This window comes from Oncorhynchus mykiss, chromosome 3 (assembly GCF_013265735.2).
Source record: "Oncorhynchus mykiss isolate Arlee chromosome 3, USDA_OmykA_1.1, whole genome shotgun sequence".
NCBI classification, from domain to species: domain Eukaryota; kingdom Metazoa; phylum Chordata; class Actinopteri; order Salmoniformes; family Salmonidae; genus Oncorhynchus; species Oncorhynchus mykiss.
The window spans coordinates 60,974,920-60,995,113 of NC_048567.1; the positions used below are offsets into that span (position 1 = coordinate 60,974,920).

General features: G+C 44.7%; 1 protein-coding gene across 3 annotated transcripts in view; it reads right to left on the bottom strand.

The window, feature by feature from the left end:
* Window positions 1–20,194, bottom strand: part of LOC110520311 (SEC14 domain and spectrin repeat-containing protein 1) — a 38,258-nt gene continuing 18,064 nt past the window's right edge. For 2 of the 3 annotated variants that reach the window (XM_021597541.2, XM_021597540.2), the window contains exons 10-20: window positions 12,351–12,454; window positions 12,110–12,220; window positions 9,334–9,456; window positions 6,022–6,216; window positions 5,542–5,656; window positions 3,559–3,718; window positions 3,321–3,402; window positions 3,035–3,157; window positions 2,750–2,941; window positions 1,819–1,949; window positions 1–1,532 (exon numbers count right to left, since the gene is read on the bottom strand). In XM_021597541.2, the coding sequence (XP_021453216.2) occupies window positions 1,262–1,532; window positions 1,819–1,949; window positions 2,750–2,941; window positions 3,035–3,157; window positions 3,321–3,402; window positions 3,559–3,718; window positions 5,542–5,656; window positions 6,022–6,216; window positions 9,334–9,456; window positions 12,110–12,220; window positions 12,351–12,454 (1,607 nt within the window). In that variant the 3' untranslated portion in view covers window positions 1–1,261. The remainder of the gene's footprint in view (window positions 1,533–1,818; window positions 1,950–2,749; window positions 2,942–3,034; window positions 3,158–3,320; window positions 3,403–3,558; window positions 3,719–5,541; window positions 5,657–6,021; window positions 6,217–9,333; window positions 9,457–12,109; window positions 12,221–12,350; window positions 12,455–20,194) is intronic. The other variant, XM_036974818.1, reaches the window with a different exon arrangement.

A 20,194-nucleotide genomic window follows, 5' to 3' on the forward strand; every position in this document is an offset into this window, starting at 1 on the left:
TCTTTCAAATGTTTGCTTGTTTATTTCGCAGGACCCCAATTTTCAAGAAATACATGATTAGCCTCGCAAACCTAAACACAACAAGCATTATGACTTGCACTGATATGTAAAATACATAATATACAAAACAAAATAAATATAATTCATATTTCAATAGCATGCCTCACAATGCAAACGGCGTATGTACTTTATGTATACATTAGAATGACAACTATGAAGAGATGAAGCATAACTTTTCCAAATCACATTTTATTAATAAAAACAAAAGCCCTGGATCTACCACTCTAATCTAGGCTTATAACAAAGCTCTGATTTTACATTGTACTTTGATGCATACAAGTAACACAGCCCAAATGTCTTACAAGCTGGTTGACGGCACCCATCCATCTGCACAATATACAACAGTCTGTCTACACCGGAAACAGTCGGCTGGGCAGTTAGTGCCTTATTCAAACGCCTTCAGAATGAATTTACATTACTGACATCTTTTTACACGTCAAGGTACTGCGGGGGAAGAAAAACAACAGTGGGAAAATATAAAATACATTGCTTATAGTCAAACAAGGCAGTTTGACAAAGAGAACGACCTAGAAACTCTACAGAACCTGTAAGGTAAAAGGAGAGATAGATGAATGCTTTGCTTTCTGTACATTCTAGAAGGTTTAGTAGCACCATGTAAAAGCTTGAGTCAACTGTCTTAAGGGCTTTTCACACTACATGTTCTTAGCCCAGGGCCAACCTTAACCCTGGTTGAAAACTAGCCCTGGGCTACGTGCAGTGTGAACGCGACTTAAAAGGGACAAGCGACAGGCAAGGTAAAGCTTTAAGGGAAATAGTCCATTTCAGTTCAGTCAGTGCTTTCAGCCTGTTTCCTCCCCTCATCTCCATGTCATGTGCGGTAAGCAATGTAAGTTGATCTCAGAACCATATTCTATCTTTAACTGCTCTTAGTAAGTTAATATGGCTTGGCGAGGCAGAGTACAACAGATGGAAGGAATGCAGTCACACCGGGTGATTGACAGGATTTTAGTTCTGGAGCACCTGATGGTCAGGCGCTGTGTTGACATGATGACAAAGGTCAGAGGTGTTCTTTCCTGTCCTGAATCTCTGGTGGACTGCTGGCTGCTGCTGTTCTGTAGCCTGGTCCCAGATCTGTTTATGCTGTCTTGTAAACTCCTATGATTGTCACGCCAATGGCCATAGGATTTGTCGAGACAGCACAAACTGATCTGGGACTAGGTTAGCTGTTGAAGGTGCTCCATTAGCTTTTCTGAGTGTCCGTCTCCAGTTCCAGTTCCTCTCCATCTTGTAGTTCTTTGTTCACTTCTTGTAGTTCCTGGTCATCTTGTAGTTCTTCATCATCTTGTAGTTCTTTGTCCTGGTCATGTATCTGATCATACTGTAGCTGCTCAACGTCTTCTTCATCTTCCTCGTGCAGAGTCAGTTTCCTGTCCTCCACCAGCTTCATATTGTCCCGGATGTGTACAGCAGAGGATGCCATGTCTCCTGAGCTGCCGAAGTACTGCTCACTCCTAAAGGGGGACATAGCGGAGGGAAGGAATCAACAACAAGGCATCAGTTCTCCTCTTAAAGTGGCATGCATCATTAGATCTTCAAACATCTTCATGTACACTATGACATTGATAAATGGTTATAGTGGATGGATAACATCAGTTACCAGTGTAAATTATGTTTTGTACTAGAGGAGTAAATTGGAAATAACTTTACCAGCATTGACGTTAACCCCGCATCATGACAAGTTTCAGGGAGTCACTAAAGTCATGCAGGTTTTAGTGTGACCTGTCCTCTGTTTCTTACCCATCTGGGAATATAACAGGGACAGTGAGTCTGTCCAGTAGAGCTTTCCCCACCGTCTCCACCTCCTCATAGGTCTCCTGCTCCAACTCCACTGGGAGATCACCCTGCTCTGGGCTGGCTTGGACCAGCACCTGGGATGGAGAAGACAGTGTTGTGTTCATATTTCAGAACATATGGATTCTTTAGACATTCAGAATGGTGAAAACAGAGAGCCACAAACAGAGAGCCACAAACAGAGAGCCACAAACAGTGTGTCACAAACAGTGTGTCACAAACAGAGTGTCACAAACAGAGTGTCACAAACAGAGTGTCACAAACAGAGTGTCACAAACAGAGTGTCACAAACAGAGTGTCACAAACAGAGTGTCACAAACAGAGAGCCACAAACAGAGAGCCACAAACAGAGAGCCACAAACAGAGAGTCACAAACAGAGTGTCACAAACAGAGAGCCACAAACAGAGAGCCACAAACAGAGAGCCACAAACAGAGTGTCAGTGTCATGAAAGGAGTGTGGTTGTTTGTCCTGGCAAAGTGGTTTTATGGCTGACTGAATGGGAGCTGATAATTATGAGTCTTTTACTCTGCTGGTCTCGGCTGCTCTCGGGAAGAAATTACGAGTCCTCATTGTCCGAGACGAGTCAAGACTAAGTAAAAACGTGTCCAACACAGAGACAAGACTGAGACACTCAATATATGGTCTCGAGACTGGACTCACTACAACACTGATCATTAAAGAGGCTGCTCTGGAGTTTAGTTGCTAATTGTTTACCTAAAATGTTGGCTTGAGTGTTGCCTGTCATCACTACCTTCTGTCATGAAACCTCACAACCTGTAGGTTTTCCATAGGCTCAAATAAGCTTTAGGCAGGGAGAAAGCCTTTTCTTGGTGTCTCATTCTTTACACAGTAACTATTGTCCATTCTTCACCCACCTTCTCAGCTGCGGTGTGGAAAGAGCAGGCCATTTCCAGCCGATGGACCCTCTCCTCAGAGGTGACAGTGAACTGTTTCCAGACCCGGTTGAGGCGTGGCAGGGTGTCACCGGAGGAGCGTGTGGTGCAGCGTAGAGACTGACACAACACCACCGTCGCCTGAAGCAGCTGACGGCCGTAGTCGTAAGTGCTCTGAAACACAGAGAAAGAGGGAGATGCTCAGGGTTGTGTTCAGGGTTGTGTTCTGTACATGTATGTCAACAGCTTGCCACGAGAGATCAGTACCTGTGCAACATCCACAAATTTCTTGTGTTTCTCCAGCAGCACTTTGGTTTCCTGTGCATCGTCCCCGAGCCTGATGTGGGTCTTCAGGAGAGCATCCAGCAGCTCACCAAGCCACTCCACCGCCTGAGAATCAACACAGGTATGAGGTTTACTTAACAACAAAAACAATATGTCAATAATAACAAAACAACACATCAGTGACGTGTTGACATATGCAACCCAGAACCAAAGATTAAACTAACAAACAGACAGACAGAGATGAAGAAGGGAAGGTCCATAGACTGACCTGTGATGCATCTTCCTCACACTTGAAAAGCTGGACCATCTGAAGCATCTTCAGTCTCCTCACATCCACCATGTCTTCACATCTAGACAGAACCAAAACACTCAATATCCATGGCAAAGTCCAAAATGCGATGATATTACAGAAATTGTCTGACTCATGGAAGCTTTGTAAACAACTTCAGCATTATCTGGAGCAGCTGCAGCCCTGCACGCTCAGGAAAAAAGACATCTGGGTAAACCTTTGTTTCCGGAGTTGCATGTCCTCCATAACTCCTTGGATATGATCAATGTTTTCTTTGTTTTCAATGGGCACATCCTTCCCATAGGACCAGGTTGTCTGGTTGGACATCTGATCCATCACGACCTGCCCTTTCTCCCTCAGGCCTGCCAGGGATCCCTCTGGACAGAGCATCACAGCAGAGAATATTCCTCAATAACCAAACTAACACTACTGATAGTTATAAAATATTCCAACCAAACTTTATTCTTGCAGTTATCCATCTACAGTTGAAGTCGGAAGTTTACATACACTTAGGTTGGAGTCATTAAAACTCGTTTTTCAACCACTCCACACATTTATTGTTAACAAACGATAGTTTGTCGGTTAGGACATCTACTTTGTGCTTGACACAAGTCGTGTTTCCAACAATTGTTTACAGACAGCTTATTTCACTGTATCCCAATTCCAGTGGGTCAGAAGTTTACATACACTAAGTTGACTGTGCCTTTAAACAGCTTGGACAATTCCAGAAAATTATGTCATGGCTTTAGAAGCTTCTGATAGGCTACTTGACATCATTTGAGTCAATTGGAGGTGTACCTGTGGATGTATTTCAAGACCTACCTTCAAACTCAGTGCCTCTGTGCTTGACATCATGGGAAAATCAAAGGAAATCAGCCAAGACCACAGAAAAAAAATTGTAGACCTCCACAAGTCTGGTTCATCCTTGGGAGCAATTTCCAAATGCCTGAAGGTACCACGTTCATCTGTACACACAATAGTACGCAAGTATAAACACCATGGGACCACGCAGTCGTCATATCGCTCAGGAAGGAGACTCGTTCTGTCTCCTAGAGATGAACGTACTTTGGTGCAAAAAGTGCAAATCAATCCCAGAACAACAGCAAAGGACCTTGTGGAGATGCTGGAGGAAACAGGTACAAAAGTATCTATACCCACAGTAAAATGAGTCCAATATTGACATAACCTGAAAGGCCATTCAGCAAGGAAGAAGCCACTGCTCCATAACCGCCATAAAAAAGCCAGACTTCGGTTTTCAACTGCACATGGGGACAAAGATCGTACTTTTTGGAGAAATGTCCTCTGGTCTGATGAAACAAAAATAGAACTGTTTGGCCATAATGACCATCGTTATGTTTGGAGGAAAAAGTATGAGGCTTGCAAGCCAAAGACCACCATCCCAACCGTGAAGCACAGGGGTGGCAGCATCAAGTTGTGGGGGTGCTTTGCTACAGAAGAGACAGGTGCACTTCACAAAATAGATGGGATCATGAGGCAGGAAAATTATATGGATATATTAAAGCAACATCTCAAGACATCAGACAGGAAGTTAAAGCTTGGTCGCAAATGGGTCTTCCTAATGGACAATGGCCCCAAGCATACTTCCAAAGTTGTGGCAAAATGGCTTAAGGATAAAAAAAAGTCAAGGTATTGGAGTGGCCATCACAAAGCCCTGACCTCAATCCTATAGACAATTTGTGGGCAGAACTGAAAGCGCCTGTGCGAGCAAGGAGGCCAACAAACCTGACTCAGTTAGACCAGCTCTGTCAGGAGAAATGGGCCACAATTCACCCAACTTATTGTGGGGAGCTTGTAGAAGGCTACCCGAAACGTTTGACCCAAGCTAAACAATTTAAAGGCAATGCTACCAAATACTAATTGAATGTATGTAAACTTCTAACCCACTGGGAATGTGATGAAAGAAATAAAAGCTGAAATAAATCATTCTCTATACTATTATTCTGACATTTCACATTATTAAAATAAAGTGATGATTTTACCTGACCTAAGACAGGGAATTTTTACTAGGATTAAATGTCAGGAATGGTGAAAAACTGAGTTTAAATGTATTTGTCTAAGGTGTATGTAAACTTCCGACTTCAACTGTAATAAGACAGAGTGTGTTTCATTTAAAAATAATACATTAATAATAACATTACAAAAATGAACAGTAAGAATAGAATAATAAAATTGTGCTTACCAACACTCTTGAGTTTCTCCTCGAGGTGTTTGAGTGTTTGTTGGATGGCAGCCCCGTCAGTGGGGGCCACGTCTGCACAGAGCATGCCCAGTAGACCATCCAGCTGCTGGGACAGCTGCGAGGGTAAACTGGGGTGTTAGTACAAAGGCAACACAAAGCTGTAGTCCATACAGTTAGTCTATACTATTATGACTGAATCCCAAATCAACCCCCACTCCTTCACCCCTAGGCCCTTAAGTAGATTGGAGGACTTGATAAGTGTAAGCAATATGGGTGGTGGTAGCTCCATCTTGCCATCTGATTGTTGTCATATTGCTTTCACATATCGATCTACAGTACACAAATGCCAAGGGACTGGCCCTAGGTACTGACTTGGTGATTTAGAGTAAGAATCACTGTCGCTCTTGTTCTTGGCTGTATAGGTATTTTGCTATTATCAAATAAATTCAATCAATCAATGAATTAATCCATGAAACATACATCCTGTGCGGTGCCGTGGAACTCGTGTGCTGACTGCAGTACGTTCTGCCTGGACTCCAGTTGGCTGGCCTGTCTGTAACAGACATCACTGAGCTGCTGCTGAAGACCCTTCAGCTCCACTAGGTCCTCCTCGTCTCCAGCACTCAGCAACGCTGCTATCTGCTGGTTCAGCTCCACGTACACCGCAAACCACTCCTGTGGATACACAACCAATAACACACACATTATTACACCGCAAACCACTCCTGTGGATACACAACCAATAACACACACATTATTACACCGCAAACCACTCCTGTGGATACACAACCAATAACACACACATTATTACACCGCAAACCACTCCTGTGGATACACAACCAATAACACACACATTATTACACCGCAAACCACTCCTGTGGATACACAACCAATAACACACACATTATTACACCGCAAACCACTCCTGTGGATACACAACCAATAACACACACATTATTACACCGCAAACCACTCCTGTGGATACACAACCAATAACACACACATTATTACACCGCAAACCACTCCTGTGGATACACAACCAATAACACACACATTATTACACCGCAAACCACTCCTGTGGATACACAACCAATAACACACACATTATTACACTGCAAACCACTCCAGGAAATAAACAACCAATAAGACATTATCATACACAGCAAGCAATCCTGTATATACACAACCAATAACACATTATCATACACAGCAAGCAATCCTGCATATACACAACCAATAACACATTATCATACACAGCAAGCAATCCTGTATATACACAACCAATAACACATTATCATACACAGCAAGCAATCCTGTATATACACAACCAATAACACATTATCATACACAGCAAGCAATCCTGTATATACACAACCAATAACACATTATGTAAACTCCCGAGCTGACAAGGTACAAATCAGTGGGGCAAAAAAGTATTTAGTCAGCCACCAATTGTGCAAGTTCTCCCACTTAAAAAGATGAGTGGCCTGTAATTTTCATCATAGGTACACTTCAACTATGACAGACAAAATGAGGGGAAAACAATCCAGAAAATCACATTGTAGGATTGTTTATGAATTTATTTGCAAATTATGGTGGAAATAAGTATTTGGTCACCTACAAACAAGCAAGATTTCTGGCTCTCACAGACCTGTAACTTCTTATTTAAGAGGCTCCTCTGTCCTCCACTCATTACATGTATTAATGGCACCTGTTTGAACTTGTTATCAGTATAAAAAAGACACCTGTCCACAACCTCAAACAGTCACACTCCAAACTCCACTGTGGCCAAGACCAAAGAGCTGTCAAAGGACACCAGAAACAAAATTGTAGACCTGCACCAGGCTGGGAAGACTGGTGCAGGTAATCTGCAATAGGTAAGCAGCTTGGTTTGAAGAAATCAACTGTGGGAGCAATTACTAGGAAATGGAAGACATACAAGACCACTGATAATCTCCCTCGATCTGGGGCTCCACGCAAGATCTCACCCTGTGGGGTCAAAATGATCACAAGAACGGTGAGCAAAAATCCCAGAACCACACGGGGGGACCTAGTGAATGACCTGCAGAGAGCTGTGACCAAAGTAACAAAGCCTACTATCAGTAACACACTACGCCGCCAGGGACTCAAATCCTGCAGTGCCAGACGTGTCCCCCTGCTTAAGCAACAGTGTGTGAAAACCTTGTGAAAACTTACAGAAAACGTTTGACCTCTGTCATTGCCAACAAAGGGTATATAACAAAGTATTGAGATACACTTTTGTTATTGACCAAATACTTATTTTCCACCATAATTTGCAAATAAATTCATTAAAAATCCTACAATGTGATTTTCTGGATTTTTTTTCCTCATTTTGTCTGTCATAGTTGAAGTGTACCTATGATGAAAATTACAGGCCACTCATCTTTTTAAGTGGGAGAACTTGCACAATTGGTGGCTGACTAAATACTTTTGCCCCACTGTATATACACAACCAATAACACATGCGTTATTACAGAGCAGAAGAGTCAGACAATACAAAACAAATAAGTTATTTTGTGGAGACACAATTCATACCAGCAAACACAGAAGGTTGTGCTAATACTGTATACCAACAATACAAATTGTTTCTGTATCAAAGTTGTTAATGTTTAGTTCAGACCTACTGTGTACAGTAATTGAGTTGAATGCTTTTGGACTGTCATTATTACTTAGAGAACACTTAACATTTCAGATCAATAGCTCCACCTGCTGAAGGCTGTGGGATATAACACCAAAACAAGACTCTCGCTCTCTTGACAGTGTGGGTGTCGCTCTCTTGACAGTGTGGGTGTCGCTCTCTGCCGGTGTGGGTGTCGCTCTCTGCCGGTGTGGGTGTCGCTCTCTGCCGGTGTGGGTGTCGCTCTCTGCCGGTGTGGGTGTCACTCTCTGCCGGTGTGGGTGTCGCTCTCTGCCGGTGTGGGTGTCGCTCTCTGCCGGTGTGGGTGTCGCTCTCTGCCGGTGTGGGTGTCTCTAGCCTAATCGTCAATCTTAGCTTTGACCTCGCTCTGGCTTTAGCCTTCAATTCACCCTGGCCAGCTTTCTCTGTTCCGGTCAACGGGGCACGCTCCAGCCCAGAGCAATGATTCATCAGGGTCTTTGATATAAACCCAGCCAGGAGAGACATTAGTTACACCCCACAGCTGTTGCTGCTGCAGTCACTTCCTGGCCTGGACTGACTCTGGTGATTGAGCAGGAAAATACTAATGCCAGCTGTTGTTTTGTTAGTGAAATCACACAAACCTTTTCCAGATGTAAACATTGTACCTTATTTATGTCAATGGTTTACCTACATCAGTTCCATAGTTTTAGTCTAGTACCGCTTTGCCCCTGCTTCTCAGCCCAGAGAGTACTGAACTATGAAAAGCAGTTACAGAACAGTATGTCTTCTCCCAAGTGCCTTCCCTACAGTCTCCTGGCAGCTAACACATTCGTCCTAACAATCTAAATCCATAATCATATTCAGTCACCTAATTATTGGGATCTTCAAGACACTCCAGACATGTACTTCTACTGCAGAGAGAGAGAACTAGCAGCTATCTATCTCCACAACTCTTCTCTGTAAGTGAGTATGAACACTGAACAATGAGTGGCGTAACAGAGCTGTGTCTGTGGTGTTATCGTGTCTGTGGTGTCCTTACGCTGTGTTTGCTCTCTATCTCTTGTGTCTTCTGGCCAACTATGTGTCTTGAGTTGTGTGGTATTGTATTATGTTGTGTTGCGTCTGTTTTGTGTCTATTGTGTCTGTAGTGTGTTGTTTTATTCTGTCCTTACGCTGTGTTGGCTTTCCATCTCCTCGTGTTTCTGCTGTAGGGCCTGGGAGGCCCTGATAGAATCTCCGATCCCCCACTGTGTTCGGAGCTGCTCTGTGCCAGGCCCCTCCAGCCAATTCACAACCTGCATAGCAACAAGAGAGACCCCATTGGACACAATCATTGATAAACGCTTCATCACTTCCCCCAGGCCGACCAACGAAATACCTTCCAGGTATCAGAGGTCCCTAATTGGTTGGAAAAACTGTAAATCAGAGTGGGTTTCAATCAGGTAACACTCCTTAAAAGCTAGCAGGTGATATAAAGCATGTATTGGCATTTAAAATGTTGTATAATGAGGCTCATTGCTAAAACAGTGTACCATGTGTCAGCACAGCAATATATTATGCCAAGTTACCTATAAAGTAAATATTGTTCACGATATATTGTACTAATGTTTTCTGTGTGTGTCTACTTGAAACTGACATCCCAGGACAAGATAAGGATAACATGATAAATCTAATTCAACATCTGGTTGAAATACAGCATCATTTAAGGAAAGATCAAGAAGAGGTGTTAGAATCCACTGAACTTTGAAAGAGGGATGATAAAATGGTTCAGTGTTGAGTTTGAAAGAGGTTTTCGGCATCATCCTTTAGCCTTGCTAAGCAATTCTCCCGCCTGTCTCCTATATCGCTCGGAGAAATACAGCTTACAAACTACTCCCCCACTCGCTACACTGCATCTCTACTCCCAGCAGATAAGAACTAGGCCAAACCCCCCTAGCCAAACTAATCCATCATCCTACAGAACAACATCTTCATCCCCATAGCAACAGACTGCTCATTCCGTTAGGATCTAGAATCTAAAATAGAATCCATCCATTCCATGGAACACATCACATCATATCGAAGGAGCTGTTCACTTCCTTTTGCACAGGAAAACATTCAAAATGCTGACATCTTTAGATCAGCGGTTCTCAGCCTGGTGTACTAGTGCCCCTAAGGGTATCAGTCAAATCGACAGGTGGTAGCCTATATGGGAGGAATAATAAGAATGGGAGAAAAGGCATTTTCCCTTCATGGTTACAGACAGGAAATGAGGTAGTGCCAGCTGCCAAGGAGGAAGTGTGCTGATATGTAGCCATGTGTGCTGACTGCTCATCCTGGCTTTGTCTCAAATCACTATCTTTTCCCTATACAGTGCACTACTTTTGACCAGGGCCCACTAGATATGGGACAATTATTAGACTGAAGGTGAGGACACAACAGTTCACCTGACAAGACTGAAACCAAACATTACACTGTTTTATGTGCATTTTACATGAATGTATCCAGGTGCATCAGCTAGGTGCAACAAAAAAAAAGACAAGCGTTTGAGTGAGAGATCTAACTGGTGTTTCAAAATGGCCGTACACCTCTCCAAAGTGTGCACAGTTCCTAAGTCATTTCGATGCACTTTTTTAACTCAACTATGAGGTGCTTTTTTGAGCTCTCGTGCCATTGAGGAACACACAGCCCTGCATCCCCGCCTTTACACAATTACTGTTGATGTTTATGCAATACCCAAGAACAGTCCATCATAAATCGCAATCGGGTCAGGTGGGCATAATTGGGAAGCTTATTCTATTGCCAACATGACCAGCTAAATGCTCAAATATAATCTTACAGTGTTAGGCTTTCACAAGGCAATTCAGAGAAGCAGATGGTCATTTTGGTGCACATAGAATGGAGTCATGAGTGCATTCAGATGCGTGGTGTTCTTCCCAAAACAACAAACAGGCTCATTCTGTTCAGGACAACCCTGGGTATAACACCATGTCATCTTGTAACTGGACATCAAACATAGTGATGTTGTATAACTGAGTAAACAAAACATTAAGAACACCTGTTCTTTCTATGACATAGACTGACCAGTTGAATCAAGGTGAAAGCTATGATTCCTTATTGATGTAACTTGTTAAATCCACTTCAAAATCAGTGTAGATGAAGGGGAGGAGATGGGATGAAGAAGGATTTTTAAGCCTTGATACAATTGAGACACAGATTGTGTCTGTGTGCCATTCAGAGGGTGAATTGGCAAGACAAAAGTTTGAACAGGGTATGGTAGTAGGTGCCAGGTTTGTATCAAGAACTGTAACGCTGCTGTTTTTTTAATGCTCAACAGTTTCCTGTGTGTGTGTGTGTGTGTGTGTGTGTGTGTGTGTGTGTGTGTGGAGGGGGGGGTTGCAACTCCATATTAGGAAGATGTTCCTAATTTTTGGTATACTCAGTGTATACACAAGTTTTATGATATGGAAATATGAGGTGCACTTTTGGCTTGCTTGTATGACATCAATGCGATATTTATTATAATCCTCAACGTATCATCTTTCAAAATACACAGAGTCCTCGTAATTTACAGCCTTTCCCTCACAAAAATGTGAAAACGTTGCCCAATTAGCGGGAGGGATGAGGGCAGCTTCTTGTCTCGTGTTGTGTTCAAGTTCAGAATGTCTGTCGTCAAAACCCATGCAGAGCTGTGAAACAGAGACCCTGACCTCTGACGTCATGTATAGCATGTCACTGTACAGCCACTGCATTCCAATTTAGACGCTATCAGTGTCCAAATGTTAAAACCCTATATGGTGACGAGTGTAAATCTGCATTTGTTTCTCTGTCTGGTCACTAGGCTGCTGTTGTTGAAGGTATTGGGCTAAAGTCAGTGGGTTTGGGTGTGTGTAGTATGTTGGTGTGTGTGTAGTGTGTGTTCAGTGTGTATCCAGAGTGTGACATCATAGGGCAGTGTGTGTGCAGTACCTGCATGACCTTGGTCTGTATCTCCTCCAGCTGGGATCGTTTGCTGCGTTGGCGACACACCTCCTGGTACTTAGTGTACTGTTCCCTGAGGGAGTCCAGCAGCTTCATGACCTGAAATAATAGTTTATCTTGTATAGTATTTGTATGTTATGTGTGAATTTTGATGTTATATGTTTACATCTTAACCCGGCTTGCCATAACTGAAGTTCCCTCTGGGAAAAATGCAGTTATTCTATTGTACCTGTGGCTGGGCCAGTAGCTCGTCATCCATGGGGGACCAGGCCACACCACCTCCCTCTGACCCATTAAACCTCCGCTGCTGCAGCTCTGACAGCAACTCATGGCCTGGAGGGGAGAGAGGAGATAGGGATGGTCATAGGGGGAATGGTAGTGAGAGAGATATTTTTTTATATATAAGTGTGTGTGAGAGAGAGAGAGAGAGAGAGAGAGAGACAGCCAGCCAGCAAGAGAGAGAGACAGCCAGCCAGCGAGAGAGAGAGACAGCCAGCCAGAGAGAGAGACAGCCAGCCAGAGAGAGAGAGAGAGAGAGACAGCCAGAGAGAGAGACAGCCAGCCAGAGAGGGAGAGAGAGAGAGACAGCCAGAGAGAGAGAGACAGCCAGAGAGAGAGAGACAGCGAGAGACAGCCAGAGAGAGAGAGAGACAGCCAGAGAGAGACAGCCAGAGAGAGAGAGAGAGAGACAGCCAGAAAGAGAGAGAGAGAGAGAGAGAGAGAGAGAGAGAGAGAGAGAGAGAGAGAGAGAGAGAGAGAGACAGCCAGAGAGAGAGAGAGAGAGAGAGAGAGAGACAGCCAGAGAGAGAGAGAGAGAGAGAGAGAGAGAGAGAGAGAGAGAGAGAGAGAGAGTCAGAGAGAGAGAGAGAGAGAGAGTCAGAGAGAGAGAGAGAGAGAGAGTCAGAGAGAGAGACAGCCAGAGAGAGAGAGAGAGAGAGACAGCCAGAGAGAGAGAGAGAGAGAGAGTCAGAGAGAGAGAGTCAGAGAGAGAGAGAGAGAGAGAGAGAGAGAGAGAGAGAGAGAGAGACACAGCCAGAGAGAGAAACAAACAAACCAAAACAAAGGCAAAGTCTTCTCATGCTTTGTTGATTTCAAAAAAGCCTTCGACTCAATCTGGCATGAGGGTCTGCTATACAAACTGATGGAAAGTGGTGTTGGGGGTAAAACATACGACATTATAAAATCCATGTACACAAACAACAAGTGTGTGGTTAAAATTGGCAAAAAACACACACATTTCTTCACACATGGTCGTGGGGTTAGACAGGGATGCAGCTTAAGCCCCACCCTCTTCAACATATATATCAACGAATTGGCGCGGGCACTAGAAAAGTCTGCAGCACCCGGCCTCCCCCTGCTAGAATCCGAAGTCAAATGTCTGCTGTTTGCCGATGATCTGGTGCTTCCGTCACCAACCAAGGAGGGCCTACAGCAGCACCTAGATCTTATGCACAGATTCTGTCAGACCTGGGCCCTGACAGTAAATCTCAGTAAGACCAAAATAATGGTGTTCCAAAAAAGGTCCAGTCACCAGGACCACAAATACAAATTCCATCTAGACACTGTTGCCCTAGAGCACACAAAAAACTATACATACCTTGGCCTAAACATCAGCGCCACAGGTAACTTCCGCAAAGCTGTGAACGATCTGAGAGACAAGGCAAGAAGGGCATTCTATGCCATCAAAAGAAACATAAATTTCAACATACCAATTAGGATTTGGCTAAAAATACTTGAATCAGTCATAGAGCCCATTGTCCTTTATGGTTGTGAGGTCTGGGGTCCGCTCACCAACCAAGACTTCACAAAATGGGACAAACACCAAATTGAGACTCTGCACGCAGAATTCTGCAAAAATATCCTCCGTGTACAACGTAGAACACCAAATAATGCATGCAGAGCAGAATTAGGCCGATACCCACTAATTATCAAAATCCAGAAAAGAGCCGTCAAATTCTACAACCACCTAAAAGGAAGCGATTCACAAACCTTCCATAACAAAGCAATCACCTACAGAGAGATGAACCTGGAGAAGAGTCCCCTAAGCAAGCTGGTCCTGGGGCTCTGTTCACAAACACAAACACACCCTACAGAGCCCCAGGACAACAGCACAATTAGACCCAACCAAATCATGAGAAAACAAAAAGATAATTACTTGACACATTGGAAAGAATTAACAAAAAACAGAGCAAACTAGAATGCTATTTGGCCCTAAACAGAGAGTACACGGCGGCAGAATACCTGACCACTGTGACTGACCCAAAATTAAGGAAAGCTTTGACTATGTACAGACTCAGTGAGCATAGCCTTGCTATTGAGAAAGGCCGCCGTAGGCAGACATGGCTCTCAAGAGAAGACAGGCTATGTGCTCACTGCCCACAAAATGAGGTAGAAACTGAGCTGCACTTCCTAACCTCCTGCCCAATGTATGACCATATTAGAGAGACATATTTCCCTCAGATTACACAGATCCACAAAGAATTCGAAAACAAATCCAAATTTGAAAAACTCCCATATCTACTGGGTGAAATTCCACAGTGTGCCATCACAGCAGCAAGATTACTACTTCCGGCGCCGACAGAGATGGCCGCCTCGCTTCGCGTTCCTAGGAAACTATGCAGTTTTTTGTTTTTTTACGTGTTATTTCTTACATTAGTACCCCAGCTCATCTTAGGTTTCATTACATACAGTCGAGAAGAACTACTGAATATAAGATCAGCATCAACTCACCATCAGTACTACCAAGAATATGTTTTTCGCGACGCGGATCCTGTGTTCTGCCTTACAAACAGGACAACTGAGTGGATTCCATGCAGCGACCCAAAAAAACAACAACTCCGAAAAAGAGGGAAACGAGGCGGTCTTCTGGTCAGACTCCGGAGACGGGCACATCGTGCACCACTCCCTAGCATTCTTCTTGCCAATGTCCAGTCTCTTGACAACAAGGTTGATGAAATCCGAGCAAGGGTAGCATTCCAGAGGGACATCAGAGACTGTAACGTTCTTTGCTTCACGGAAACGTGGCTCACTGGAGAGACTCTATCCGAAGCGGTGCAGCCAACGGGTTTCTCCACACATCGCGCAGACAGAAACAAACAACTTTCTGGTAAGAAGAGGGGCGGGGGCGTATGCCTTATGACTAACGTGACATGGTGTGATGAAAGAAACATACAGGAACTCAAATCCTTCTGTTCACCTGATTTAGAATTCCTCACAATCAAATGTAGACCGCATTATCTACCAAGAGAATTCTCTTCGATTATAATCACAGCCGTATACATCCCCCCCCAAGCAGACACATCGATGGCTCTGAACGAACTTTATTTAACTCTTTGCAAACTGAAAACCATTCATCCGGAGGCTGCATTCATTGTAGCTGGGGATTTTAACAAGGCTAATCTGAAAACAAGACTCCCTAAATTTTATCAGCATATCGATTGCGCAACCAGGGGTGGAAAGACCTTGGATCATTGTTACTCTAACTTCCGCGACGCATATAAGGCCCTGCCCCGCCCCCCTTTCGGAAAAGCTGACCACGACTCCATTTTGTTGATCCCTGCCTACAGACAGAAACTAAAACAAGAGGCTCCCACGCTGAGGTCTGTCCAACGCTGGTCCGACCAAGCTGACTCCACACTCCAAGACTGCTTCCACCACGTGGACTGGGACATGTTTCGTATTGCGTCAGACAACAACATTGACGAATACACTGATTCGGTGTGTGAGTTCATTAGAACGTGCGTTGAAGATGTCGTTCCCATAGCAACGATTAAAACATTGCCTAACCAGAAACCGTGGATTGATGGCAGCATTCGCGTGAAACTGAAAGCGCGAACCACTGCTTTTAATCAGGGGAAGGTGTCTGGTAACATGACCGAATACAAACAGTGCAGCTATTCCCTCCGCAAGGCTATCAAACAAGCTAAGCGTCAGTACAGAGACAAAGTAGAATCTCAATTCAACGGCTCAGACACAAGAGGCATGTGGCAGGGTCTACAGTCAATCACGGACTACAGGAAGAAATCCAGCCCAGTCACGGACCAGGATGTCCTGCTCCCAGGCAGACTAAACTTTTTTGCCCGCTTTGAGGACAATACAGTGCCACTGACACGGCCGGCAACGAAAACATGCGGTCTCTCCTTCACTGCAGCCGAGGTGAGTAAGACATTTAAACGTGTTAACCCTCGCAAGGCTGCAGGCCCAGACGGCATCCCCAGCCGCGCCCTCAGAGCATGCGCAGACCAGCTGGCCGGTGTGTTTACGGACATATTCAATCAACCCCTATACCAGTCTGCTGTTCCCACATGCTTCAAGAGGGCCACCATTGTTCCTGTTCCCAAGAAAGCTAAGGTAACTGAGCTAAACGACTACCGCCCCGTAGCACTCACTTCCGTCATCATGAAGTGCTTTGAGAGACTAGTCAAGGACCATATCACCTCCACCCTACCTGACACCCTAGACCCACTCCAATTTGCTTACCGCCCAAATAGGTCCACAGACGATGCAATCTCAACCACACTGCACACCGCCCTAACCCATCTGGACAAGAGGAATACCTATGTGAGAATGCTGTTCATTGACTACAGCTCGGCATTCAACACCATAGTACCCTCCAAGCTCGTCATCAAGCTCGAGACCCTGGGTCTCGACCCCGCCCTGTGCAACTGGGTACTGGACTTCCTGACGGGCCGCCCCCAGGTGGTGAGGGTAGGCAACAACATCTCCTCCCCGCTGATCCTCAACACTGGGGCCCCACAAGGGTGCGTTCTGAGCCCTCTCCTGTACTCCCTGTTCACCCACGACTGCGTGGCCACGCACGCCTCCAACTCAATCATCAAGTTTGCGGACGACACAACAGTGGTAGGCTTGATTACCAACAACGACGAGACGGCCTACAGGGAGGAGGTGAGGGCCCTCGGAGTGTGGTGTCAGGAAAATAACCTCACACTCAACGTCAACAAAACTAAGGAGATGATTGTGGACTTCAGGAAACAGCAGAGGGAACACCCCCCTATCCACATCGATGGAACAGTAGTGGAGAGGGTAGCAAGTTTTAAGTTCCTCGGCATACACATCACAGACAAACTGAATTGGTCCACTCACACAGACAGCATTGTGAAGAAGGCGCAGCAGCGCCTCTTCAACCTCAGGAGGCTGAAGAAATTTGGCTTGTCACCAAAAGCACTCACAAACTTCTACAGATGCACAATCGAGAGCATCCTGGCGGGCTGTATCACCGCCTGGTACGGCAACTGCTCCACCCTCAACCGTAAGGCTCTCCAGAGGGTGGTGAGGTCTGCACAACGCATCACCGGGGGCAAACTACCTGCCCTCCAGGACACCTACACCACCCGATGTCACAGGAAGGCCATAAAGATCATCAAGGACATCAACCACCCGAGCCACTGCCTGTTCACCCCGCTATCATCCAGAAGGCGAGGTCAGTACAGGTGCATCAAAGCTGGGACCGAGAGACTGAAAAACAGCTTCTATCTCAAGGCCATCAGACTGTTAAACAGCCACCACTAACATTGAGTGGCTGCTGCCAACACACTGACACTGACTCAACTCCAGCCACTTTAATAATGGGAATTGATGGGAAATGATGTAAATATATCACTAGCCACTTTAAACAATGCTACCTTATATAATGTTACTTACCCTACATTATTCATCTCATATGCATACGTATATACTGTACTCTATATCATCGACTGTATCCTTATGTAATACATGTATCACTAGCCACTTTAAACTATGCCACTTTGTTTACATACTCATCTCATTTGTACATACTGTACTCGATACCATCTACTGTATCTTGCCTATGCTGCTCTGTACCATCACTCATTCATATATCCTTATGTACATATTCTTTATCCCCTTACACTGTGTACAAGACAGTAGTTTTGGAATTGTTAGTTAGATTACTTGTTGGTTATTACTGCATTGTCGGAACTAGAAGCACAAGCATTTCGCTACACTCGCATTAACATCTGCTAACCATGTGTATGTGACAAATAAAATTTGATTTGATTTGATTTGTGACCTGTTGCCACGAGAAAAGGGCAACCAGTGAAGAACACACACCATTGTAAATACAACCCATATTTATGCTTATTTATTTTATCTTGTGTCCTTTAACCATTTGTACATTGTTAAAACACTGTATATATATATATATAATATGACATTTGTAATGTCTTTACTGTTTTGAAACCTCTGTATGTGTAATGTTTACTGTTCATTTTTGTTGTTTTTCACTTTATATATTCACTTTGTATGTTGTCTACCTCACTTGCTTTGGCAATGTTAACACATGTTTCCCATGCCAATAAAGCCCTTGAATTGAATTGAATTGAGAGAGAGACAGCCAGAGAGAGAGAGAGAGAGAGAGAGAGCGAGCCAGAGAGAGAGAGAGAGAGACAGCCAGAGAGAGACAGCCAGAGAGAGAGAGAGAGAGAGAGAGAGAGCCAGAGAGAGAGAGAGAGAGAGAGAGAGAGACATCCAGAGAGAGAGAGAGAGAGAGAGAGAGAGACAGCCAGAGAGAGAGAGAGAGAGAGAGAGACAGCCAGAGAGACAGCCAGAGAGACAGCCAGAGAGAGAGAGAGACAGCCAGAGAGAGAGAGAGACAGCCAGAGAGAGAGAGAGAGAGAGACAGCCAGAGAGAGAGAGAGAAAAAGAGAGAGAGAGAGAGAGATAGACAGCCAGAGAGAGAGAGAGAGAGAGAGAGAGAGAGCCAGAGAGAGAGAGAGAGAGAGAGAGAGAGAGAGAGAGAGAGAGAGAGAGAGAGAGACCGCCAGAGAGAGAGAGACAGCCAGAGAGAGAGAGAGAGAGAGACAGCCAGAGAGAGCGAGAGACAGCCAGAGAGAGAGAGAGACAGCCAGAGAGAGAGAGAGACAGCCAGAGAGAGAGAGAGACAGCCAGAGAGAGAGAGAGACAGCCAGAGAGAGAGAGAGAGAGAGAGAGAGACAGCCAGAGAGAGAGAGAGACAGCCAGAGAGAGAGAGAGACAGCCAGAGAGAGAGACAGCCAAAGAGAGAGAGACAGCCAGAGAGAGAGACAGCCAGAGAGAGAGAGAGACAGCCAGAGAGAGAGAGCCAGAGAGAGAGAGAAAGAAAGGTGTACTACAGTACAGAATGTAGACGACAGCAAGTTTAGCCATTAAGTTACATTATACATTTCAGCGGTGCATTATTGTGGAGTAGTACTTCAGGGGAAAGATTGCTATTCATTTATTCATAATACCAACATCAACAGCATCCCAACCTCTTTAAACAGAGATTAATTACACTGGAAAGCCTTCCAAGTACGTTCTTTGATAACAGCACATAACAAATAGGACAGAGTATTGTTCTTATATCATGCTCTTATTCTATCTCACGTTGTGCCTGTAGCAACACAAACAAGAGTGACAGGACAGCCCAAGCCCTCTTCTTCATTACGCAAGACAATCGCTCAGAGAGCGAGCGAGCGAGAAAGAGAGAGCATCAGGCGTTGTGTAGGAAGTATCCCAAATTGCACCCTATTCTCAATATAATGCACTACTTTTAGCAAAGGCCCATAGGTTTCTGGTCAAAAGTAGTGCACTATGTAGGAAATAGGATGCAATTTGGGACACATACCGAGTGAGTTCTTCTGTGGGAAGCACAGTACCAGAGGCGCGTTGGGCTGACCGTCCATTCCACAACCACCAGACAAAGCTCCTTTTATTGGGACAGCTCTGCTATGTGCTGGCCTTCCAGGGTGTGTGTCCCATAGAACACCCTATTCCCTTTATAGTGCAGTACTTGGCCCTGATCAGACGTAGTGTAGTGCACTATGAAGGGAACAGGGTGCCATTTGGGCTCAGCCCAGCTCTGCTCTGGCATTCCTCTGAATGGGTAAATATTTTCACTGTAGTAAAACCGTTCAAGTGACACACTACTCGCCACTAGGCCTGCAAATACAATTACTGGGTCTACGTCCCAAAAGGGTGCCTTTTGGAACGCACTCTAGGAGTCTGTTTACTGAATGGTTACACAGAGTGGAAAATGTCTTCTCTGCTGGTGGCGTGCACCATCTCTGCATCCTG